Consider the following 27,392-nt stretch of genomic DNA (forward strand, 5'->3'; position numbering starts at 1 on the left):
GAAGGCAAAAGGCCATCACAAATGGGTATTTTTCCATGTGATTCTTCATGGAAACCCTATTGCTTTAGCATCATTACTCTTTCAAGTACCCTTTGTTGTAAATTATATAAGGTAGAAAAACTGGGCCAGGCACAGTGGCTCACGCCTGTAATCCCAACACTTTGGGAGGCCCAGGCAGGTGGATCACTTGAGCCCAGGAGTCCGAAACCGGCCTGGTCAACATGGTGAAACCCCATCTCTACTAAAAATACAAAAATTAGCCAGGCATGGTGGCACACACCTGTAATCCCAGCTACTCAGAAAGCTGAGGCACGAGAAGTGCTTGAACTCGAGACGTAGAGGTATTAGTGAGCTGAGATTGTGCCACTACACACCAGCCTGGGCGACAGAGTGAAGCTGTCTCAAAAAAAAAAAAAAGAAGAAAAACTGAGATTTCTGATTACTACTTTTTAGTCAATAAAAATAGAAAATTATGACTAGTTTGGACATAAAATCCCTCCTATTTTGTTATAAGCTGTCCAAAGTGGAAAATTTGAGATTTCTGATTGTTTTCATCAGAAAAAAGTAGAAATTTATTACTAATTTGTACATCATCACAGCCACTTTTAATAATGGCCTCAACTTTACCAACTCTATCATTTCCAGTTACAATATTAACAAGTCTCCCTCCATACTGACAAAGCCCCTGAGTTCAAGAGACCAAATATATATTCTTTAATATGAGTTATTATTTGCTGACAAATGTTTGGGGAGATCACAAAAAACAAAGGGGAAGGAGTGAGTTCTCACAGAGAAAGGAGGCTGGCTGAAGACTGATTAGGTTTACATGGAGTTGAGTGCTGCAGAGCCCAGAACTGTAGAAGAAACAGGGAATATACTTTCTGACCCAACAATACTAGTACTTCAGGTCTAATTTTCCTTAGAAATACAAATGTGCATAGAAGGGTGTACACATTTCACTCGGTAACATATGTAAAAGCAAATATAAAGAAACAACCTAAAATGTCCAGCAGCAGTGGTGCATTTATATTCTGCAGCTGTTTAATGAACAAGATTGATCCATAGGCATTAGCTTGAACAGATCTCTTGAATATAAAACTGATTTTAAAAAACTTTTTTTTTCAAGAGGCAGGACTCACTAAGTTGCCCAGGCTGGTCTTGAACTCCTGAGCTCAAATAATCCTCCAGCCTTGGGCCTCCCAAAGTGCTGGAATTACAGGCATGAGCCACTACACCTGGCCGAATTTACATTTTTTAAAGTACAAAATAATAAAATACTGTATATTTTCTCTATGAATATAAATATACACAAAAAAGTCCTAACACACACCAGTTTCACTGGGATACCCCATAGGAAGGAAGAAAGGGAATCAGGACTAGAGTCATAGTCCAGAGACCTTATTCACAGTGTTTCAAGTTTAGAAAGAAAGGGAGGAAAGAAAGCAAAGGAGCCTAATGGAAACTGAATTGAAGAGATTTTTACCTTTAAAAGACAAGTAGCCAGCACCATATGCATCAGGTATTTGGTACTGCTCAGTAACTATATGAAACATGACTTTAACAAAAGTAGGCAATATAAGGCCGATTACTGCTTTGTTTAATCCTTGCTATAATCCTATGAAGTAGGCATTATTATCATTCCCATTTACAGATAAAGAGATTGAAGCCTAGAGAGGTTAAATAACTTTCCCAAGGTCAAAAGACAAGAACAGAAGCTAGGGCTTCAAAAATCTAGAGCATGGCCAAGTTAAGGATAACGTCTAGAACTCTGAAAATAACTCTTGCTCATCATTTCAGGATGCAGAGAGATCTTTTAACATAAACAACCACTTGATAGTCAAAACAGGGCTATTGTGCCTATCACCTTCATATCTAACAGTATATCTATGGTATCCCTTCCCGTACACCATAAGCTCTGGCCCTGCCAACTGTGTCACACTGCACCACAGAATTCACTTTCCTGCCCCTGTGCTTTTATCTGTGCCTCCTTCTGCTTGGAATCCTTTTCCTACATTTCTTTCTACCTGGTGAAAACCAATTAATCTTCCTCAAATGTCCCCACTCTTAATTAAAGAAAGCAGACATGTTCATTTTGAAAGGAGTGATTTTTTCACTCACTCAGTTCAATATGAACATGTCTGCTTTTTTAGAGGGGTGGGGGATGGAGTCTCACTCTGTCACCCAGACTGGAGTGCAGTGGCGCGATCTCAGCTCACTGCAAGCTCTGCTTCTGGGGTTCATGCCATTCCCCTGCCTCAGCCTCCCGAGTAGCTCGGACTAGAGGCGCCCACCACCACACCCGGCTAATTTTTTTGTATTTTTTTAGTAGAGACAGGGTTTCACCTGACCTCATGATCCGCCTGCCTAAGCCTCCCAAAGTGCTGGAATTATAGGCGTGAGCCACCGCACCCAACCCATGTCTGCTTTTTTAAATCAATATTTGGTAATATGAACTGCTCTGAGCCCTTTCCCACAGTAAATACCTTGTTCAAAGTCTAATGTTTTTAAGCTTTACAAAAGGGGCTTACAATCTCTTAAGGCTGGTGTGCTAAGAAGGAAAATTCTATTCATTCCCTTTCCTATGAAGGTCTGGTGCTATGATGATGGCTGCCCTCAGGTTACTGGATAAATTCCCTCATCAGCAGTTTAGCTCAGACAAACTCCTGGAGGGAAGCATTTTCTTAAGATCAGTTTCAGTATCAACAAAAATTTAAAAATCAGCCTGGAGCAACAGACTAGAAACAGATGACTCCACCACTGGTGGAGTCCTTCTGGCCCCTATCAAAATCCTAAATCTACTCCAGGCTGATGAATTAACATTTACAAAAAAGAATTATTATTTTAAGGGAAAAGGCTTTATAAGGATTTTGCTAACTACTAGAATTTGAAAAGACCTAAAATAATATCAGAAGACATTTTATGGTGGTACGTTTGATTCCATACTTGGTTTCATTCCCTTTTTGGTTGGCTTGCTCTAGCCTAATTATTACTGACATAATTACCTCTGATGTCCAGCATTTCTCCTTTCTTAGGTGATAACTGGGTGGCAAGGAAGACAGCTAACTCAGCAGCAGGTAAATTCTACTCAACAAGATTGTCCCTGGATTTCAAAATATGGCTGGTTCCTCAAAATGCTGGCATTAGTTTTCATAGTAAAAGAACAACCCCAAAAATGTATAGAGAGGAGGAGGTATGGGAAAAAATGAAGAGGGGGAAAAAACCTACCACCACCAACACAACAAGAAACTACTGCCAAGCACCTTCTAGTCACAAGTCTTATAAAGAGGAAATGATAAACTGAACTTTAACTTATCCTTGTGATAAAGATGAGAGAGAGAGAGAGAGAGTGAGTGAGCGCGCGCGAGAGAGAGAGTGTGTGTGTGTTGTGTAGAAAACATTGCTGATTGCCTACAATCTCTTACCGGTGAGAGAGAAGTGTCTTCTAAAATAAGTTCTTCAAGTTTAAGTGCAATTAGATATGTTTCAAGCCCTTTAATATGATCCACAACATTGGAAATTAAAATCTGGAGCCCAGTAACATAGTCTTGGAAACTGGTAAAGACAGGTGGCTGGGAAAAAGATTAAAAAAGAGTTGAAACATTATCAAACATATTACCCATATCTACATCACAAAAGCTACTGAAAGATATGAGGGAATTTAAATAGTGGCATTTCAAACTAGTGGTTTCAAGTGAATGAACGGTACTAAAATAACCAGCTAGACATTTGGAGATACAAAATAACACACAGTAATATTAAAATAAATTTCAGATAGATTAAATACTTAAATAAAAAAATCCAGCAAAGCACTGGAAGAAAATTAGGTAACAACTTCTGCAATCACGACACTGACGTTAAAAAAGCCTTTCTAAACATCACAGTAAGCTAAAAACAATTAAAAAGATTATCCTTGTTTTTAAAAATATTACTACATTGACAAAAAAAATCACTCAAGTTAAAAGACAAATAGCAAACTGAAAAAAAACTGCATCACCTATGACAGGGGATTAGTAACATTATTATGTTAAGAACCCAGTAGCTCAACACATATAAATAGGAAAAATATTACTACCACAATAAGAAACTTGGACAAAGAATAGAAAACATATCAAAGAAATCCAAGAAACATGTGATACAACTAAAAAACCTAGCCAATCCATCAATAAGGCTAGCTTTTCACTCAATAAGTATTCTTGGACAGTTCAATATCAACAAAAATTTAAAAATCAGTATTAGAAAAAGGAGATACCAATATTTACCTACCCAGATGGTTAAAGATACAGACACATTCAGCACTGTTGGGGATTAGTACAAATGTATATATGTATATACACTTATTAACTGTATATATATACAGTTAATTTCAGATCTAAGAGCTATCCTAAAGAAACTATATTATATGCCAGGCATGGTGGCTCATGCCTGTAATGCCAGCACTTTGGGAGGCTGAGGTGGGTGGATCACTTGAGGTCAGGAGTTCAAGACCAGACTGGCCAACATAGTGAAATGCCATCTCTACCAAAAATACGGCCAGGCACAGTGGTTCATGACTGTAATCCCAGCACTTTGGGAGGCTAAGGCAGGCGGATCACCTGAGGTCAGGAGTTCGAGACCAGCCTGGCCAACATGGTAAAACCCTATCTCTACTAAAAATACAAAAATTAGCCGGGTATGGTGGCAGGTGCCTGTAATCCCAGCTACTCCTGTGGCTGAGGCAGGAGAATCACTTGAACCTGAGAGGTGGAAGTTGCAATGAGCCAAGACCGCGCCACTGGACTCCAGTCTGGGCGACAGAGCGAGATTCTGTCTCAAAAACAACAACGACAACAACAACAAAAAAATTAGCTGGGCATGGTGGCGCATGCCTGTAATCCCAGCTACTCAGAAGGCTGAGGGAGGAGAATCGCTTGAATTCAGGAGGCAGAGGCTGCAGTGAGCTGAGATCCTCTGCACTCCAGCCTGGGCGACAGTAAGACTCCATCTCAAAAAAAAAAAAAGAAAAATTATATTATAAATGTATCTTTGTGGCTCTGTCTGTATCTCAATAGCAGCATATTTATAATATTCAAAAAATTAGAACAATTCATCAATATAAATTATAGCATATTAATATAACAGTACAATATATAACCATTAAAAGTAATGAGATGTATCTATATTTACTAACATGAAAAGATATCCAAGATACCCTGTTATATGAAAACAAAAAGGCAAGTTACAGAACCTTCTGGATAGCAGGTTTGTTTACCATGAAAATTTTCACAGGGGTTATTACTGACTGGTGGGTATATGAATGATCTTCACTTTATTCACACCTTTATGGGTTACTCTGATATCAGAAAAACCATTCTCACTTTTAGAAATCAGAAAAACAACAAAAAACGCTACAAAAGGCAATTACCAAAAAGCTATCTGACATGTTCTAGGGTTGTAAGCTTTCATTAGAAGGACAGCAACAAAGCCAGTCTGACCTATACTTTCAAACTTTGCCCTCTTTTTTTTTTTCCTTTTTGTTGAGAACGAGATCTTGCTATGTTGTCCAGCCTGGTCTTGAACTCCTGGGCTCAAGCTATTCTCTGCCTCCTTAAGTGTTGGGATTACAAGCATGGGATTACCAGTGCCCAGCCTCAAACTTTGTACTCTTGATCAGTTAAATTATCTTTGTCTCTGTTCTTGTTGTTTAATTCTCATGAATAGAGGAAAGTTTCGAAGCGCCCTCATTCATATCGAAATATCCTTTGTTTTTGAATGAATAGCAACACTCAGCAGCGCATCCACTCTAAGGAACTCCTGAATTTAACTGAATTGTTCAGAAAGTCAATTTATAACTGAAACATCAACTTTCTTTTCTTTTTTTTTTTTGAGACAGCGTCTCACTTTGTCATCCAGCCTTGTGCAGTGGTGCGATCACAGCTCATAGCAGCCTCAATTTCCCAGGCTCTAGTGATCCTCCTGCCTCAGCCTCCTGAGTAGCTAAGACTGACTATGGGCATATGCCACCATGCCCAGCTAATTAAAAAAATTTTTTTTGTTTAGACAGGGTCTCATTATGCTGCCCAGACTGGTCTCAAAACTCCTGGGCTCAAGCAATCTCCCCACCATGGCCTCCCCAAGTGCTGGGATTATAGGTGTGAACCACAGCACCCAGCCAACATTTTCAAATGATAATGATTTTTTTTTTTTTGAGACGGAGTCTCGCTGTGTTGCCCAGGCTGGAGTGCAGTGGCGCGATCTCAGCTCACTGCAAGCTCTACCTCCCGGGTTCACGCCATTCTCCCGCCTCAGCCTCCGAGTAGCTGGGACTACAGGCACCCACCACCACGCCTGGCTAATTTTTTGTATTTTTAGTAGAGACGGGGTTTCACCATGTTAGCCAGGATGGTCTCGATCTCCTGACCTTGTGATCCGCCCGCCTCGGCCTCCCAAAGTGCTGGGATTACAGGCTTGAGCCACCGCACCCGGCCGATAATGATTATTATAATGCTACAGTGAACAAAAATCCAACATAAACTCAAACCTTAATAAAACAGCACATCATGAGCTGTAATGAGCACTAAATTATTTTCCTGTGAAATGGAAAAAAATTATGTTACTGTTTTTCACATTCAAAAATTAAATCAATAAAGATGGGGGAACCCTTAAACTGAATACAAATGGAAATAAACTTTATATCATATTAATAAAAAGTAATCTCAGTTTTTAATTCCAGTGTTTTTACAGAGTATCTTAACTGTCTACACTCACTGGAACATATTCTAAGGACAAAAAGAATTGCAAAACATTTGAACTTTAATGAGTTTATTGGAACTAGTAGTGGAACTGATGTATGAATTCCCAAAACTATTTAGTATTTATTGTGAAACAACAAATAAATATATTGATATTTGGATGCAGGGTTCTCACTCTGAGAAAAAGAAGCTACAAAAAGGGAATGAGGGAAAGAGTGGAAAGAACTCTTGAAACTGAAAGTATCACTAAAATGCTGGCTTAAAAGTATCACTAAAAATTCTTTTTGTAGGCCGGGCATCGTGGCTCATGCCTATAATCCCAGCACTTTCAGAGGCCAAGGCAGGTGGATCACCTGAGGTCAGGAGTTCAAGACCAGCCTGGGCAACATGGTGAAACCCCATCTCTACTAAAAATACAAATATTAACTGGGAAAGTGGCACCTGCCTGTAATCCCAGCTACTCAGGAGGCTGAGGCAGAAGAAGCACTTGAACCCGGAAAGTGGAGGTTGCAGTGATCAGGCCATTGCACTCCAGCCTGGGCCACAGAACAAGACTCCATCTCCAAAAAAAAAATTACGTAAAACTGTGCGTGTGCATGTGTGTGTGTGTGTACACGCATGCATAAAAACACTGCCTAAGGTCTCATCACAGAAATAAACTAGAAGCAATGAAACCCCAATAGCAATGAGCACACTAACACCTAGATCTTGGTTTTGAAATTCATTGCCCATAAAGGAACCACTGCTCTTGAAAAAATGTCTGATTTCAGTTCAGTGAGAAAATACCAAGTATGTGGAACATTTATGCTGTTCCAGAAAGGGCCCCAAAACTGATGAGGACATGTTAAAGGACAGAAACTAGATTAAAGGAGCTAAACAAATTTGGCACAATTTGAGCATCCAAACGAAAATGATGATAATGGATTATAATAAAGTGAATTTTTTTAAAAAGAGTCCATGGTGATACTCAAATAGTGACATTTAAAAATATATATATATTCAAATTAGAATATATTCAAATATATACGAATGGGTTGGGACATCTCTTATTTTACAAAATAACAGCAGCTGATAAATGATAAAATACAGAATTTTAAAAAATCATTTGGGACACATCAATGTAATAACTAATTCAGGCGTTGAACTAAGAATGGATGCTAAAACCAGTGGGTGAAGGGCCATTGGGAAATAGGATTTTCACAGACTCAAGCATTATCCCATACCTTACTTATTACAGAGAGAAAAACGCACCTTTATAATGAAGAAATCTGGTAGATATGTCCTTAATCATATAATGAAATATGAAATCACCAATAACAGAACACAACAACATGAATCACATTAGTGTCCCATTATTGGTGATTTCAGATTTCATTATTTAATAATGGGACACAACAACATTAGTGACTCCTGATTTAACTCACTAAAACGGACAAGTCTATATTTAACTTCAATATAAGCAATCAGCTTACATTTAGCGATTATCTAAATCCAGATTGTGGGACATTCTACCAGAAAGCTAGCTAGTGTCTTCAACAACAAAAACAAAGCAAAAGGTTAAGGAAGCGTTCTAGATTAAAGAAGGGTAAACAGACATGACAACTAAAGGTCATGTCAGATCCCTGACGGCATTCTAGTATTCTGGAAAAGGATATAAAAGACATAACTGGAATAAGTGGAAAACTTTGAATACTGATTTGTTTTTTGTTTTTTTCAGACGGAATCTCGCTCTGTTGTCCAGACTGGAGTGCAATGGCGCTATCTTGGCTCGCTGCAACCTCTGCCTCCTGGGTTCAAGGAATTCTTGTACCTCAGTCTCCCAACTAGCTGGGATTACAGGCACTCACCACCATGCCCGACTAATTTTTGTACTTTTAGTAGAGATGGGGTTTGACCATGTTGGTCAGGCTGATCTTGAACTCCTGACCTCAAGTGATCTGCCTGTCTTGGCCTCCCAAAGTGCTGGGATTACAGGCGTGAGCCACCGCACCCGGCCTGAATATGGACTTTATTAGATAATATTATTGTATCAATGCTAAGTTTCTTGAGTTTGAAATTTTCTTGAGTATTACGGTTTTACAGAGACCTGTCCTTGTTCTATCCTGATGTGTTACATGTCACAAGTCTGTACTTTCCTTTTACATGGTTCAACAAATGAGATAAAGCAAATGTGATAAATGGTTAAAAGTTGATAATCTAGGTAAAGATCTTTATGGGTGTCATATTAATCTTTCAACTTTTCTGTAGGTGTGTAATTTAAATTTTTTTTAAGGTTAGGGGAGAAAAACAATGCATATGCAGGGACGTCCAATCTTTTGGCTTCCCTGGGCCACACTGGAAGAACTATCTTGGGCCACACATAAAATACACTAATGTTGGACAGGCGCAGTGGCTCACACCTGTAATCTCAGCACTTTGGGAGGCCGAGGTGGGCAGATCACCTAAGGTCAGGAGTTCGAGACCAGCCTAGCCAACAGGGAGAAATCCCATCTCTACTAAAATACAAAAATTAGCCAGGCGTGGTGGCGGGCACCTGTAATCCCAGCTACTTGGGAAGCTGAGGCAGGAGAATCGCTCGAACCCAGGAGGCAGAGTTTGCAGTGAGCCAAGATAGTGCCACTGAACTCCAGCCTGGGCAATAGAGTGAGACTCCATCTCAAATCAAACCAAACCAAAACAAAACAAAACACTAACAATAGTTGATGAGCTTAAAAAAATAATAATAAACTAAAAAAAATCTCATAACGTTTTAAGAAAGTTTACGGGTTTGGGATGCATTCAAAGCTGTGGGTTGGAGAAGCTTGGCATATAGGATCCTAAGGACTCAACATGGAGGAAAATAGTGAAAAGAAAAAGTAGCATGTGGTCAGATTGGTACTTGTATATCACTTGTGTTACTGTTATTACCATGATGATGCTGGTTTCTTTTTTCTTCCTTTTCTTTTTCTGTAAATTTAGTTTGTATGGTCGCAGGACACTCTCACAGTAACTGGATACCCAAAGGATAACAGAAATAGTCTGAAAGGAAAAATTGCAAATTCACCAATAAGGATTACACTAAAAATATCTATCAGGAAATTAGAGGCAATGGATTCAACAAATTCTAACGCAGTTCTTCTATGTGAATCCCTTCAATTTCTCATGTGAATTTCCACTCTAGTTTCTGCAATCACTTTACTGATCCAGGCCTTCATCATCTCCTGCTCAGAATACTATAATGACCTAACTCTTCAGCCTTTCTTATGGCTCTCCTAGCTCAAAATCCATCCTCCACTTCACTCCAATTTTCTGTCACTTCCCTGGAGAAGTGGGGACTGATTAACATCCTTTTCACTCAGGGAAGAGTCCAAATTCCTAGGCATGGAATCCAAAGGTTCTTTACAATATGCCTCTCCCCTCACATCTCTCCAAGCAGGTAAGATACCACCTTACCTGCAAATCTTAACTTACATATGTATGGAGAAATCTACCCAGTTGATCAGCACATATCCTGCATTGTATCAAATTAGCTGTTTATATGTCTTCATCTATACTACAATGTGTGCATGTACATATATGTCCGCTTATTATTCATTTAATAAAAATCTCTTAGGCACTTACAATTTGCCAATCACCAGAACAGTGTACACTCCCCATACAGAGCAGTAATGGGAGAACGGTTAACAAATATATGACAGGAATAAAAGAAAAGATAATAGATTATGAGTGTTTGCAATCCTCCTCCTTTTCTCTCTGGCAAAAAAAGAAGAGGGAGTTTTGCTGTATCAGTTGTTGGATGCTGTCATAATGCATATCTCAGCAATTAATAAATGACAACAACAAATAAAAGAAGCTGAAAGAATTAAACTACATAATAAAGAGTGAGTCAGAAAGGAGAATGAAAACAGCTAGATTTGGGGTGAATCTGGAGAAGTTTAGAGATGAGTATAGCAAATTTCAAGAAGTTTTACCTAAGTATTAGGAATGAAATCATCTTAGAATTCTTGGAAGGAATTGGTTTTAAAATGATTTAAATTTGCTTTTCAATTAACAAAAACAGGGATGGAGGGTTAAGTTGCAGGTATAAGGTGCCTATTACCTGTTCACTGTTGAAAAATGAATCCTGTAGACCATTAAGAACAACACTGTCTTGTAGGAAGAGAACAAAAACTTACCTCAACAAAGAAAACTAGATTTTCTAAAAGAGTAGGATGTGTTTTCAAGTTACCGTCTTTAACTTCTAAGAGGTCACCTTTACATTTACTGAAGACATCTGAAAACAAAAAACAGTTTAGTTTTATTCAGCTTTTATTTCAATGCTATTTTAAGGAACACAACACACAAATAAAGAATAAGCAAATAAAAACTTAATTTAGAAAGCAATTTTTTTTTCATTTTCCATAATGAATCCAACTCCAAAGGACAGACTATCCATTTTAAGCTCTTTAAAAAGCCATGCTATTGCTCTATAGTCTTCAAAATATAAAAGGTAGCCTTAAAAATTATATATTCTACGGTCTAAACACCAGCGAAGCCTTTTCAGACAGATCATGAGCACAGTAAGACTAAGACTCTAAGTGAATGATTCAGAGGACTTGTGCCATTATGAACTGAAAAACCAAAAAGGTACATTGTAGAAATGCATCTTCATACTGAAAGACCAAAAAGGTACACTGTGGAAATGCATCTTCATAACAGATAATAAATTTTATTATCATAATCTTAATCATTAAGTTTTCAGACATTCTTCATCTGGGCAATAAAATAGAAGACCAAGCCAGGCTCGGTGGTGCACACCAGTAGTCCCAGCTACTCAGGAGGCTAAGGCAGAAGGACTGCTTCAGTCCAGGAGTTAGAGTCCATCCTGGGCAACATAACAAGACCTCATCTCTTTAAAAAAAAAAAAAAAAAAAAAAAAAAAAATCCTTTAGGGTACTAAAAAGAAAGACTCCTTTATTTTTTTTGAGATGGAGTCTCGCTCTGTCACCCAGGCTGAAGTGCAGTGGCACTATCTCGGCTTACTGCAAGCTCCGTCTCCCGGGTTCATGCCATTTTCCTGCCTCAGCCTCCTGAGCAGCTGGGACTACACGTACCTACCACCACGCCCGGCTAATATTTTTGTATTTTTAGTAGAGACGGGTTTTCATCGTGTTCGCCAGGATGGTCTCGATATCCTGACCTTGTGATCCTCCCACCTCAGCCTCCCAAAGTGCTAGGATTACAGGCATGAGGCACCACGCCCGGCCAGAAAGACTCTTATAGATATAAGATGCATATATGTGCCCTTTAACAATTCTATTAAATTACTGGGAATTTAACAATTTAATAATTCTATTAAATTCTTGGGAATTTAATCCCAAGGAAGGACTCAAATAATATCCTAACAATTTGTCCCAAGATACTCATTTCAGCATTGGTAGAAGAAATAACTCATATACATAATATGTCACCAATTGGGGAGAACATAAAAAATGTTAATACAATACTATAGAATATTATGCAGTCTTGAAAATAAATGGAGTATATATAACATGGAAAGGTATCCAAAATAACAAAAAAAAATTAAAGTCAAAAAAGCATGTATTACACCATTTTCTATGTTTAAAAATTATTTTTTATCTGTATTTTCATTCACACACATATAAGTGCTTAGGTGGCATCTAGGAGTATTGACTCCAAAGTGTTAACACTACTTACTTATCTCTGGGTGATTGGGTTTGGGAATGGGGGAAAGAACTTCCAAGCTATTGCCATACAACCAGATACAAATACATGAATCTACAGTAGGAAAACTTACCTTTTAACTGGTCTAGTAAAGACTTAAAACTATTTTCTATTCGTTCCTGGATCTCCATTGTATCCTCTAAAATTGAAAAACAAAAAATGAAAAACGTTCAATTCCATTTTTAGTAAGATAAAGAAGCAAGATAAATACCTGCAAGAAGTTCATGGGCAAGGACATTTTCTTTTCTCTACAGACCCTTATGCATTTTTCATTATTTTGAGACAAAAAGAAAGATAATGAAAGGAAAAGGAAGAATAAAAGGAAAGGCACTAATTACCTTTCTGCCAAAGGTACTACCTAAAATTCTTTAACAGGGCTTAAAATCTATGTGCTTCAAACACTCTAAATGGTAGGATCTACTAACCTTATGATTTAAAAAAATAGATAAATAAAAGGAAAAGTCTATAGAGTATTTGTGATTTTCATGGGTTGAGAGCTTACAAAAAAAAAATCTCTTCTCTACAAAGTTTAGTGCTTTTCCTTTTTTTTTTTGAGACAAAGTGTCACTCTATCGTCCAGGGTGCACAGTGGTGCTACCTTGGCTCACTGCAACCTTTGCCTCCCAGGTTCAAGCGATTCTCCTGCCTCAGCCACCGGAGTAGCTGAGACTACAGGCACCCCCCACCATGCCTGGCTAATTTTTGTATTTTTAGTAGACAGAGGGTTTTGCCATGCTGGCCAGGCTGGTCTCGAACTCCTGAACTCAGGTGATCCACCCGCCTCAGCCACGCAAAGTGCTGGGATTACAGGCGTGAGCCACTGCGCCCGGCCTACTGCTTCATTTTTAAAATCCAACAGCCTTTCAACAAATGAAGAATTTCTTCAACTTCTGGACCTAACAAGTGATTTTAAATATGGAATGGACTTAAGTATCTAAAACATTACTTTGTAACCTATGACTGTACCCTCTTGTATACTAAACCAGACATTTCCAGAACAGCTTCCAGCTGCCATATACTCTAAAATTTTCCAAATGTGAGGTTATAGACATTTTATTACGTGTACTACATTTTCTATGACAAACACCCTGTAAACACACAGTGTACACTTACCTAAACCACTGGTATCCAGCTCATAAATATCACTGACAAGATAAAAAGAGCTTATCTGGCACTGAGAACAGCCAGAATTAAAGAATCCACCCATTCTAGTAGGTACAGGACCAAGGAAAGGATACTGGAAAAAAGGGAGAAAAATAATGCTCTTCTAGATCCATCTAAATGCATACAAAATAAGAAAATCAAGTAACTAGTGAATAAAAAACTGTCTCAGCTAAAAGCCACTAATCAGCAAACTAATAAACTGAATCATTACAGTAAAAACAGAACATCTATATTAATTTGTTGCTAGCTATTAAAAACTTACCATCACAAAAATTTATTTTGCTTTCTCCCTCACTAGTCTGGATACTGAGGAAGCCTCTGCAATTCCCTCTGAGTCTAAAATATTCCTCTTTCTCCTACAGAAGCCATAAACTGGGACAAAACAATTCCTTACTACTCACTCACCCCAAACGCCTGTTTATAAAACAGTCATAAATATAATTATTGCAACTTTGATGGTAAATTATATATATTGATGGTACCTGAATATCCTTCTCAATAAATCGCTTTCCTGTCTCCAGGGCTGCCTCCAGCTGTTGAAGGAGCAAACGAAGAATATCAATCCGGGAGGATACCCCATTCTCGGCAGTCTTCTCCGAGTTCTTTGGCTCCACAGGGTGGTTGAGACTTGGAAGTCCACTGATCAGCCTCAATGTTAAGGATCGGATTCTTAACCACAAGGTCTCCTCCTCTAAGGAAAGTTTCTTATGTTCTTCAGAAACGTCCCTTAAACAGAAACATCCCCAAATTATCTAACTTATTCAATTCATTGCTTTCAAATCTTTTTTTTTTTGAGACGGAGTCTTGCTCTGTCACCCAAGCTGGAGTGCAGTGGCACCATCTCAGCTCACTGTAAGCTCTGCCTCCTGTGTTCACACCATTCTCCTGCCTCAGCCTCCCGAGTAGCTGGGACTACAGGTGCCCGCCACCACGCCCAGCTAGTTTTTTTTTTGTATTTTTAGTAGAGACTTCCAACAGCTTGGAAGTTTCACCGTGTTAGCCAGGATAGTCTTGATCTCCTGACCTCATGATCTGCCCGCCTCGGCCTCCCAAAGTGCTGGGATTACAGGCGTGAGCCACCACACCTGGCCTCAAATCTTTTAAAAGTTAACTTTCGGGAAAGATGGCGGAACAGGCTACCAAGTCCGTGCTGTTTGTGTGTCTGGGTAACATTTATCGATCACCCATTGCAGAAGCAGTTTTCAGGAAACTTGTAACTGATCAAAACATCTCAGAGAATTGGAGGGTAGACAGCGCGGCGACTTCCGGGTATGAGATAGGGAACGCCCCTGACTACCGAGGGCAGAACTGCATGAAGAGGCACGGCATCCCCATGAGCCACGTTGCCCGGCAGATTACCAAAGAAGATTTTACCACGTTTGATTATATACTATGTATGGATGAAAGCAATCTGAGATTTGAATAGAAAAAGTAATCAAGTTAAAACCTGCAAAGCTAAAATTGAACTACTTGGGAGCTATGATCCACAAAAACAACTTATTATTGAAGATCCCTATTATGGGAATGACTGACTTTGAGACGGTGTACCAGCAATGTGTCAGGTGCTGCAGAGCGTTCTTGGAGAAGGCCGACTGAGGCAGGTTCATGCCCTGCTGTGGCCAGCCTGACTAGACCCCACCCTGAGGTCCTGCATTCTCAGTCAGTGTGTAATCATGTTCCAGAGCCCAAATGCCCAGCTCTTTGTTCAGCTGACTTACTGTTTCTTACCTTAAAAAATATTGTAGATGGAAATCAGTTATGTTTGGCAGAAGAATCAATAAAATTATTTGATTCTGACAGTTTATGGGGTATATTAAGCATTCTTAGACTAGTTGAACATCTCACTTTGCCCCAATTACAAAAATAGTAGAACAAGCAACATAAAACATAATGAAGGAAAACCTCACTTGAAGGCCCAGGTCAGCATCTAAGCCCGCTGAGACTTAGATAGTCAAGTCTACCTCTTCAGTAGGTTTGTGTGGATGGCCTGATGGAGGGCAGGTGCCCTCTGCTCCCTGTGCTACCTCTCTCTTCCCCAGGGCCTTTTATGGATTGACAGTAGCCCTCTCCATAGGAGCTCACAGTCTAGATTAGAAGTGTTTTAATTTATACACACCCATAGTGCACACTTGTATATTGAAAAGATAGGGAAGAGAGAAACATTTATGGAAACAGTCGTTAGCACCTTCAATACTTCATGATTTTTGTCGAGTTTACTTCATGAGGAGGTCAGCTCATTTGCTCCCATCTGAACCACTTTGCCTCTGAAACTTAATTATATCCAGAAAGAAGGACGCTTGTATGCTAGTCTTAACTATGGTCAGTTGAGGAATATGACACTTTTTTTTTCTTTTTTTTTTTTTTTTTTTTTTGAGACGGAGTCTCGCGCTGTGTCACCCAGGCTGGAGTGCAGTGGCCGGATCTCAGCTCACTGCAAGCTCCGCCTCCCGGGTTTACGCCATTCTCCTGCCTCAGCCTCCGAGTAGCTGGGACTACAGGCGCCCGCCACCACGCCCGGCTAGTTTTTTTTTGTATTTTTAGTAGAGACGGGGTTTCACCATGTTAGCCAGGATGGTCTCGATCTCCTGACCTCGTGATCCGCCCGCCTCGGCCTCCCAAAGTGCTGGGATTACAGGCTTGAGCCACCGCGCCCGGCCCGACACTTTTTATATGCACATGTAACCCAAATGTCCAATATAAATTGGCTTATTTTTAAAAATAATTTTAGAAGTTGGGAAACACTTTATTATTTGGCATGCTTAAATATTAAGTATTCTTCATCAGCATTTAATAAATGTATAGGCAGATATAGGTAATTTCTGTGTATTTTGAGATAATGTTGAAATCATGAATATTTCAAAATAAACTGGGGAGTTATAAAAATACAACCAAAATAAAAGTTAACTTTCACCAGTTAAGATGCTTTGAATGGTTCCGGCTTTCATTTACTAGCTGAATGACCTAAGACAAGCCAAAATGTTCTCAAACACCATTTCACTATCAATAAAATGGGAATGATAACCTATTCAACAGGTCATTTTCGGCCGGGCACGGTGGCTCACGCCTGTTATCCCAGCACTTTGGGAGGCCGAAGTGGGCGCATCACAAGGTCAGGAGATCGAGACCATCCTGGCTAATAAGGTGAAACGCCGTCTCTACCAAAAATACAAAAACATTAGCTGGGCATGGTGGCAGGCACCTATAGTCCCAGCTACTCGGGAGGCTGAGACAGGAGAATGACGTGAACCAGGGAGGAGGAGCTTGCAGTAAGCCTAGATTGCACCACTGCATTCCAGCCTGGGCGACAGAGAGACTCCATCTCAAAAAAAAAAGAGGTCATTTTCCCTATAAATGACACTTTGTTCTCTGATTATAAAAATAATACATGAGGACAGGAGTGGTGGCTCACACCTGTAATCCCAGCACTTTGGGAAGCTGAGGTAAGGGATCGCTTGAGGCCAGGAGTTGGAGAACAGCCTGGTAAACATAGCAAGACCCAGTCTCTACAAAAAAAATACAAAAAATTAGCTGGACGTGGTGGCACACACCTATAGTCCCAGATACTAGGGAGGCTGAGATTGGAGGATTGCTTGAGCCCAGGAGTTCAAGGCTGCAGTGAGATATGGTCACGCCACTGTACTCCAGCCTGGGTAAGATCCTGTCTCTAATAAAAATAATAATACATGATATAAAAAATTCAAATGACAGAAAAATGTAAAAGGTAGAAAAGCTGCCCTGATAACCAATACCCACAGTATTATCAAGTTTGGTATAGAACTTTTTAGACTTTTGTAATGCGGATGTATAAAAATCTAACTAAAAATAGGGGCTGTGGCCGGGCGCAGTGGCTAATACCTGTAATCCCAGCACTTTGGGAGGCTGAGGCAGGCAGATCATGAGGTCAGGAGATCGAGATCATCCTGGCTAACAGGGTAAAACCCCATCTCTATTAAAAATACAAAAAAAATTAGGCGGCTGTGGTGGCACACGCCTGTAGTCCCAGCTGAAGCTAAGGCAGGAGAATTGCTTGAGCCCAGGAGGTGGAGGCTGCAGTGAGCTGAGATTGCGCCACCGCAGTCCAGTCTGGATGACAGAGTAAGACTCTGTCCCCCCCCAAAAAAAAAAAAAAAAATTGGGGCTGGGTGAGATAGCTTACACCTTTAATTCCAGCACTTTGGGAGGCCCAGATCGGGGGACTGCCTGAGGTGAGGAGTTTGAGAACAGCCTGGTCAACATGGCAAAACCCCGTCTCTACTAAAAATACAAAAATTAGCCAGGCATGGTGGTGGGGACCGGTAATCCCAGCTACCTGGGAGGCTGAGGCAGGAGAATCGCTTGAACCCAGGAGGTGGGGGTTGCAGTGAGCCGAGATCACGCCACTGCACTCTAGCCTGGGCAACAGAGAGAGACTAGGTCTCAAAAATAAAAAGCAACTAAAAATAATACTTATACAACTTAATAATTTTAAACAAATTGATTACAGTACGCAACAGGCTCTATCTAAAAAAACAAGTAATTAAAAATAGTATGTATACAACTTAATTTTAAACAAACTGGTTAGAGTATTTACACTATTTTGCAAACTTCATCTTTTTATGACAGTGTGTGCAGAAAAGAGTTAACATAGCAGGCCTGTAGCTATTATCATTAGAAGGGCCTACTTGCAAGGTTGGCCCTTGGCTGATGTCTGGGAACTCTGCACTCCAACTGTTCCCTAAAATAAGAGTGGCTCGCTGTGCCTAGACTGTTTATATAAACCATGTTGTTTATGGTGAATACCTGCTTTCTTTCCACTCAGGATAGACAGAGTGTACCTACATAACAACGAAACCTTAAGCACCAAGTCTCTACTGGGTTTCCCTGGGCAGGAACATTCCACCTGTGTTGCTGCATTTTTCCCTGCTAGAGAAAGGAGCATACTCAGTGTTTCCCCTCAGAGGAGGGAGAAAACACTGGAAGTCTGAATTCTCCAGACTCTGCCTGTTCCTTTTTCCCTTCCAGATTCTGTCATGTGTCCTTTCATTATAATAAGCCTTAGCCGTTGAGTGCAACTATATGCTCAGCCCTGTGAGTCCTTCTGGGACTCAAAAATTCTAAATCACTGAATGTGGCCTTGGCAACCCACAAATCACAGAATGTTCAGAACTACCTCATATACACATCTTAGCATGTTTCTGCATTTATTTCCTTAGGTTCTATTTTCCTACAAGCAGATCTGCCAAATTAAATGGTGTGTGGCGTTTTAAATCTTGGTAGAGATCACTACAATCCCCTATAGGAAGACTGTATAAAATTTATCCCTGTGTAAATGCATAATAAGTATTTTCCACACAGTCTTGCTGACCACAAGTATCCATCTTTTTTTGCTAGAAACAAAATCTTTATTGCTGTAACATGTGTTTCTTTGAACTTCTTGTTAAGCCCTTTGCCCAATTTCTTGTTTTCTTATTGACTATTAAGAGTTCTCTCTACATATGAAGGATATTTATATGAAGAAATTTACTACAAACCTTTAGAACTTAACAAATTTATTATTTCTATTTACAGAAGTTAAATTCTTTATGTTTCCAGATTTGGTATAATGCTAAGAAAGGCTTTCCTCGCCTATTTAAAAATATTTTCTATATTTTCTTCTACAATTTCTAAGGAATCTAAAATTTGGCATATAGTCTTTAATCCGTCTGGAATTCTCATATATGCTGTGAAGTTGATCTAACTTTTAGATTAACCGGCAATCCCAGCATAGGGGTGAGCTACACTTTCTTCATTTGGCTTACCTATATTTTCTGATCACTACAACAAACACATTATTTTATATTTGTGTAAAGTGGAGTTTGTTTTTTTTTAACTTTAGATTCATCCTAATTCTTTTTTTTTTTTTGAGATGGAGTTTTGCTCATTGCCCAGGCTGGAGTGCAATGGTGCGACCTTGGCTCACTGCAACCTCCGCTCCCTGGGTTCAAGCAATTCTCCTGCCTCAGCCTCCTGAATAGCTGGGATTACAGGCACATGCCACCATGTCCAACTAATTTTTGTATTTTTAGTAGAGACAGGGTTTCACCACGTTGGCCAGGCTGGTCTTGAACTCCAGACCTCAAGTGATCCACCCGCCTCAGCCTCCCAAAGTGCTGTGGATTAACGGCCTGAGCCACCATGCCTGGCCCATCTTAATTCTTTAAAAATAAATTGCTTCACCCAGGAGTTCAAAGCTGCAGTGAGCTATGATTTTGGTCTCTTTAAAAGCCTTGTCTCTTTTAAAAAAAAAAAAAAGAAAGAAAGAAAAAAACTTTAAAAATTGCTTGGTGTTAAATTCCAGTTACCTGTCTTTTGGATCCCAGCTGAAAAAAACATTTAAGTCTCTGTTGTCTCGTAAATCTTCCCATGGAATGTCATCTTCTTCTGGCCTAAGGTTCATTGACTTTATACTTTCTGCTAAACTGGTTGATCTGTGATTAAAAAAAAAAAAATTCATGTATTATTTTAATAGTAAAATAGCCAGAAAATATTATTAATCAGGACTTCCTGTTTTACTAGACAAGAAGGGAAAGAGGAAGGAAGGGCTCATATAGGGTGAAATAGAACCAAGCACAGATCAAACTGGCTTGCTACATGGCAAGAAAAAGGCTTCTGGAAGCCCACACAAAACAAAGGGGATCAGCATTAATTCCTGAAATCTCTTGATTTGTAGGGAAGGAGGAACCTTTGTAAGCACAATAGGGACCAGGTGTTGATGACCATGACCTAAATGGCTTCTGTAATGGTCCCAAGATGTTGCTGGCAGTATTCTATCATTTCCCATGACATGTATCAAGTTCTGTTTCCCCACTGTCTGTCTCCCTTTTTTTCCCCATATTTTACCTTAAGCCTGCTAATAACACCCATGAGCCCATTAACGGCTCTTAACTGATCTAATCCCTTAGCTCCTTTAGAGCTCTCATGCAATACTTACATATTTGCTTCAAGTAGAAGGTCTAACAGCATCCGTTCAGTACGGACTTGTGCAAAATGAAGAGAATTATTCAGCCTGTTCCTAAAAGCGATAAACTCTGGGATCTTCTCAAATGCACCATATTTGTAAGCTTGAATAATATATTCTGAGGTCTGAGAAGGAAAGATATCACCTTGGTATAAATAGTTCACAAGTCAGGCAATGTAAGCAAACCTTGCCAGTCAAAACAAAACACTCAAACTAAAATTAAGTTTTAAATCTAATCTTTAAAGGTCTTGGTCACCCAGTAGAGTATTAGCTTTTTAAAATGTTGTTTTTCTTCCTTCTTATACTTTAGACAAATGTCTCCTTTACTAATATTACTAATTGTAATAACCAGCTTCTGCCATCATCACATAAGCCTTCTCTTGGCAATCATGTCTTTCAATTCAATAGGAACTGAGGTTTTGTTTTGTCGCATCAGTCAAAAATTTGGTTAGTGCCATTCTGGAAGGGATGTTACCCCATGTTTTTCTGCATCTAAGATAAACTGTGTTTCATACAAAGGTTCCAAAAGCACCAGAATAATAGAACCACCTGCCCCCCCAGCCCAAATAAAAACCACTCTCCTTCAGAAAAAGACAGGCTACTCCTTGGTTTTGCTTATTTCTGAATACTGTAATAGAAACACAGGGCATATAAGCATTACGTCAGGATAGAAGACACCAAACAAAAGACCTATAAAAATTCATGTCATAATGTATTCTGAGGACAAAGACTTCAAGAACCAAGTTTCTTGTCCATCTACATTACATAAGACCTCTGCTGGAAATTTCCTTAAACAAGTATGTGAAGGGAACATTCACCACATGTGCTTTAATTGTAGATTAATACATATACAGAGATTAAACATTACAGAACAGAGGCAAGATAAAGAATTCTAAGCAGAAATTCTGGCACAATAGAAGAAAATCTCAGGGAAGAACATTTCATGGGTGTGGGTCTATGCCATCAGGATCAGAAGATAGGAGATTACCCCTTTAGACCAAGGAAACTATTATGCTCAAAGCTGATGTCTGCCCCAAAAAAAGATCCTTTCTAGAAAAAACAGTCTTTTTACACAGCCTCAGTTAATCAGCTCTGCCCCCATCTCCATTACGTCTGAATAATTTGCCCAGTAGGAAAATAGGCCAATAGTCAACAACATACCCTCTGATATACAGCCTTGCAGGGTTCATTTCAGGCCGCGGGATTGCGCCACGGGCGCTAATTCAACTGCATTCGATGCGGCTTTTAAACCCCCATGGGACACCTCGGCGAGCTGTTTGCCTGCAGTATCTGGAGAAATTAAAGACGGACGGACACAAGAAAATTAAAAAGATTACTTGTGATCCTGCAGGTTTCAAGAAGGACTACCTGAAAAAGCTCGAGTATACCTTCTAGCTTGATTAAAGGACAGTGATACACCCTATCAAGAGGAGGCCAGGATACTCTAAACACATGTGCCTATCCTATGGCCCCTTGGCTTAGAAAACACAGCAAGGTTTACTATCAGCTCTTGTAATAGGAAATTACAGCTGGGGCAGGGAAAAAAAAACAGCTGGTTAGGAACACATGATTCAGCAATTAATCAAAAAGAAAATATGACTTTAGTAATTCCAATCAAAGTTATAATTACAGTTCCAAAGTATGTTATGATTTAAGGAGGCAACCCAGCCTTACCAAGTGTAGAGGCAGTTTTAATTTCTAAGTGGTCCGTGGAGCACCACTTTATTTAAAAAAAAAAAAAAAAAAAAAAGGCAATGGCTTTTCAAAGAGAAAAATAAGGGGTAACGAAGAGAGTATAGTCTTTAACAAACTAAGAAGGTAGTCACAGTTCTCTGGCTTATCTTTTTTAGATAGTCCTTCTGTAACACTGCAGTAAAGTACCACTGCAGAGCTAGACAAGGGCCTGGGATGCAACCAGTAGGACCAAGGCTATGGAAGTAGTACTATGTGAAGAAACAACCCCGCACTGGAACTGCAGGCAAAACTGAAAGCCACAGGCACTTTAAAGACTTTTGAATATCAAAGTATGTTGTCCGTACCTATTTCTACTAATTTACGCACCAATGAGGCTATTTAGATCCCGAATGGATTCCTGAAATGAACCCTGGTCACTGTAAAAATTAGTGAAATATATGGACATAAAACCCCTGAATAATGATCTTTGTGAATACTTAAAATAGAGATTTGATTTTCTTTACTTTTTTTTTTTTTGAGACAGAGTCTCACTCTGTCACCCAAGAGTGACAGCTGGAGTGCAGTGGCATGATCTCAGCTCACTGTGACCTCCACCTCCCAGATTCAAGCAAGTCTCCTGACTCAGCCTCCCAAGTAGCTGGAATTACAGGCACTTGCCAACACACCCAGCTAATTTTTGTGTAAAATAGAGATTTTAAAGTGAAATTTTAAAGAAGTAAAAACACATAAGTGACTTTTGAAGATATGAAAATCTAGTGCTCATTCTCATATTTTTTTAAAAATCTATTCCAAAGTAAGATGACAACAGAAAATAACCTTTCTAGAAAGAAAATCCCTGTGCAGACCTTCCAAATACAACTTTCAATCCCATAGCACAAAATGTTACTAAGCAGAACACTAGATTTTCCATTTAAGTAAAAGTGTTCTGTCAAAGAGCTAGGTGGGAATTGAAATGCATCAGTCACCCAAGGAAAAAGCATCCGGGGATCCCAAAAACTACCAAGAACAGAAGACGCAGAGTACAGAACTCTGGATTTGAAGAGAGATATTTCTAATACTCTAAGCACAAGGTTGAACACACACAGTAAGACACTACAATCATAATCTTTCTTAGCCTTAGATTTCTTTAGGAAACAGCTCACATCACAGTCTCTATCTGGCACTCAACATTAAGGTCAAGCTACATGTTCCTAGCTGTACTGTGTTTTTCTTTTTTGGTCGGGGGGCAGAGTCTCTCTCTGGTCACCCAGGCTGGAGTATAATGGTACAATATCAGCTCACTGCAACCTCCACCTCCCAGATCAAGCAATTCTCCTGCCTCAGCCTGCCGAGTAGCTGGGATTACAGGCACCTGCCACTATGCCCAGCTAATTTTTGTATTTTTAGTAGAGACGGGGTTTCACCACGTTGGCCAGGCTGGTCTTGAACTCCTGACCTCAGGTGATCCACCTGCCTCAGCCTCCCAGTGCTTGGATTACAGGTGTGAGCCACTGTGCCCAGCCTGTACCATATTTTTCTTTTGCCTCTAGGACTCCTCAAGATTTTCTCCTTTCAGCAGATTAAATAAGCTCCATCTTCTTAGCAGTAATCAAAATATATTTGAAGTGTCTTAGTCTCTGATCAATAAAATGCTATCATTTTATCAGGTTCAACATCACATACATTCAGATGAATTAGTCACTTTTGCCACACACAACCATCAGCAAAACATCAAACAAAGATACAAAAAAAAAACACTGAGGATGACACATCCCCTCAAATTGCTCCCAGGGGTCTCCTTTGCCTATATTATAATACTTCTGTAATTTTATTTTTAGAGTTTTCTTTCAAAAAAACTCTTCAGACACAATATTTGTGGGAAAAAAAAAATTAAAGCCTAAGTCTGATGTATATAAAGTAATGTGTCTTTATTGACCACATCTTCATGAGTAATACAGTTCTTCTAGAATGCTGGATGATTGAAAGCTAGAGGAAAAGCCACCGGGCTGGAATGAATCCCTTATTTGCTCCCACTACCTCAAAGCTATTTGAGAAACAAACCTTTGAAAAGGAATCTTCAGTAAATCAAATGTTTCTTTAATCTATCTTATAAATACAGAAATGAGGGCATAAATGAGATGAGGAAACCAATCCTATTTTTTTTTTTTTAATGAAACTTCTTGAAAACAGGAGGTCAAGTACAGATACTTGAACACACAATGAAAATTCATAGGTTTATAGTTCATCCATGCTAGATTTTAGAAACCCAACATCCTAGAGATGACCTTCTGACCACTAAGCCAGGCCAGCACACCTTCTGAGCAACATGCTCAGATACTAATACTCATTTTCTTCTCTCCCTGATCAGAGGCGTGCCACAAAATGAGGTCTGAACGGAGATACCAATCACTGGGAGGGGGTAGGGGGACCACTTTGGGGAGGGGATACAGGACTAAGAACCAACTGATGGTACACAGCTCATTATCTAAGCACAAGAGGCTGCTTTCCATCTGCTCCGAGCTGTCCTTTTGCTACTCCAGCCCTCTAGGCCATTCCCTGAAACTTGTCAGAATGTAATTATCATAAACTGAGAACAAACCTATATCCCATGTTCAGAAATGCTTCTATTTAATACAACATACCCTTAAAGAATTAGATGGAAGATAGATTAGTCAACCTGTTATACTAAAACGAAAGGGTTTAAAAAAAATCCTCATGAGTGTTTGCCAAGAAGAACCCCAGAAACTAGCTTCCTTGCTAGTTCCTTAATTGCTGGTAGACCATGAGAATGGAAGGCTATGGGCAGACAGCTGGCACAGCCAACTTCAAGCGATGAGGTTTAGAAGTCTGTGAAAACCAAGTAGGCAGTGACCACCCTGGAGACATTCATTTTCTCCACATTCATTGTTGGGCAGTTTTTCACAATTGGTCAACTGAGTACAGACCATATGGTTTTCCTACAAAAACTTCTGCTTAACCAACAAATAGAGCCCAAGTCTGCTTGCAGTGAAAAATATGGTGCAAATCCCATCCTTTCATTATGGCACAGAGAAGCTCTATTTTATTTATTTCTACTTTAAAAAACATATTATTCACCTAAGTTTCTTGGAATGCCTTTTAATTTTCTAAGAAAATACAAGTACATTCACTGTTGGCAAACAGCACAATGGACATACATTTCAGAGTTAAATAAAAGTAACGGAGAGCAGCTGCTACTGCAGAATGTTAAATGGCATCCCAGGCTATGAATGCTTATGGGCTGTTTCTTTTACCCTTGGAAAAGTCTCTTAGAGATCAAAAGACAGGTCTAAGATGAATAACACTTCCCATTCACTAAATACCAGTTTTAAATGCAACTTTCCAAAGAATCTATCAAATACACCCATTCTAACAAACACAAATAACTCTCTACCTCTCCCTACCAGCCTTGGACAGTAAGCTGTGGTCTAAGGGCACTTGCTAGTTCAGCATAGTGCACCTTAACACGTGTACTTGTGACATGAGGTGACGCACTCCTCAACAGTGTGCAGTCAGCAGGCAAGATCACGTTAAAAAATAGTTTTTCACTTACATCTTTCTGGTTGGAGTGAAAAAACCTGAGTGCGAAGTTACAGGATTGGGACGCAGCAGCATACTGACCTAGAGATTCAGCATATCGGGTCAAAAGATAACTAGATCAGAAGGAAAGAAGGAAAAAAAAAAGACATGTTATACTTACTTACCTACCTCAAGTAACAAATATTACGCTTCAATTACTTGGCAAAAAAATAGTTAGGCATAAGAAAACACTAAAACATACACCCACAGAAATGATCTAATTCACAAGTTAAAATTTTTAAAAAAGCAAAAAGTTAACTCAGTTTTGTGGGAGACGTAAAGTTCTATACTAGGCTTTCTTACACTCTGATGATTAATGGCACAGAAAAGGTCTAAGAGAACATAATGCCAGCACCATAGACAACAGAGAAAATGCCATTAAGTGATAATAGCATAATAATAAAGAGTAGTCTAAATACAAATCCAAAATACAAATTCAAACTTTGTTGAGGTCAATAAAGTACAAGTGTCAACTTCAACTGCAAAGCGGAAATGAACACTTCAAAATAATGTGTGCTAAGAATAAGGGTTCAAAGCGTATGTGTGTGTGTATATATATATATGTTTGCTATCTCTGAGGAAAACTCTCTTACATTTCTAAATTGTGCAAATTTTCAAATTACTACAAAATGCTGGGAGATATAAAAATCTTTCTGCTTTGCAATGAATCATAACAGATTATTATTTAATCAAAAAGGCTTAATGTCAGGATCAACTTTAAAATCTAACTTAGAGTCCTGTATACCCCACATTGGTGTAGCTGGCTGCTCATTATTCAGAGTATATACTACCAACCCAATGGTATCATGCTGGATATGCTTAGCATCAAGGCTGGAGTAAAGATCCACCACTGGTTCAAATGCACCCAGCATACAGTAGATTCGAACAAGCAGCAATTTGAACTGAGCATTGGAAGGGCTATGGGTTAATCCCTCTTCCAGCAAAGTCAGGGCCTGCCACACAGCAGTCTCATCACCTAGAACCAAAATACAATATTATCCACTGATCTTGACAGCAAATGAAAGCTTCCCAAAAACAAAAAACAAAACCTTATTGACATCATCACCCCCACTCTATAAATGAAGTTAAATGACAGAGAACAAATTTTAGATATACATCTATAACCAAAATAGAGAATTTCACCTAAATAGAGAGTCCCTTAATAGTTAAGTCTATTCTTAAACATGCCCGCGGCAAAAATGATGCAGATTTTAAGTGGCCAGGTCTTATGGGGGGAAGTTACAGAATCTCAGATTCTGGGAAGACATGGACTTTGAAGGAAAACTGGAGCTCAGCATCTTGCCCCTGCAGGATTTCCTTTATGAAACCCCAGACAGATGTTCTCTATAGACATCATTTTTCTTCCATATGTAACTCTACTAACAGAATGGCAAATAGGATGTTTGAAAATATTTATTCATTAATAATCAAACTAAAAATTTTTTTTTTTTGGTCTATGAAATTTCAAAAGGTACATGTATCTGTAGGCTTCAAGATTAAGTAACTTATTCTTTAGGATCCATCTAAAGAAAATACTATGAAATACAGAT

General features: G+C 39.2%; 1 protein-coding gene and 1 pseudogene across 2 annotated transcripts in view; one reads left to right on the top strand and one right to left on the bottom strand.

The window, feature by feature from the left end:
• NAA25 (N(alpha)-acetyltransferase 25, NatB auxiliary subunit) overlaps positions 1-27,392 on the bottom strand; it is an 85,662-nt gene that overhangs the window by 2,944 nt on the left and 55,326 nt on the right. Inside the window, exons 14-23 of the mRNA XM_025403772.1 lie at positions 26,638-26,818; positions 25,817-25,916; positions 20,545-20,696; positions 19,916-20,041; positions 14,078-14,321; positions 13,545-13,668; positions 12,505-12,570; positions 10,883-10,980; positions 9,636-9,746; positions 3,423-3,569 (exon numbers count right to left, since the gene is read on the bottom strand). Coding sequence (XP_025259557.1) covers positions 3,423-3,569; positions 9,636-9,746; positions 10,883-10,980; positions 12,505-12,570; positions 13,545-13,668; positions 14,078-14,321; positions 19,916-20,041; positions 20,545-20,696; positions 25,817-25,916; positions 26,638-26,818 — 1,349 coding nt within the window. The remainder of the gene's footprint in view (positions 1-3,422; positions 3,570-9,635; positions 9,747-10,882; positions 10,981-12,504; positions 12,571-13,544; positions 13,669-14,077; positions 14,322-19,915; positions 20,042-20,544; positions 20,697-25,816; positions 25,917-26,637; positions 26,819-27,392) is intronic.
• LOC112635566 lies at positions 14,719-15,936 on the top strand (annotated as a pseudogene). The gene has a single exon (XR_003121939.1). The product of XR_003121939.1 is annotated as a low molecular weight phosphotyrosine protein phosphatase pseudogene (transcript).

Source organism: Theropithecus gelada, chromosome 11 (genome assembly GCF_003255815.1).
Source record: "Theropithecus gelada isolate Dixy chromosome 11, Tgel_1.0, whole genome shotgun sequence".
NCBI classification, from domain to species: domain Eukaryota; kingdom Metazoa; phylum Chordata; class Mammalia; order Primates; family Cercopithecidae; genus Theropithecus; species Theropithecus gelada.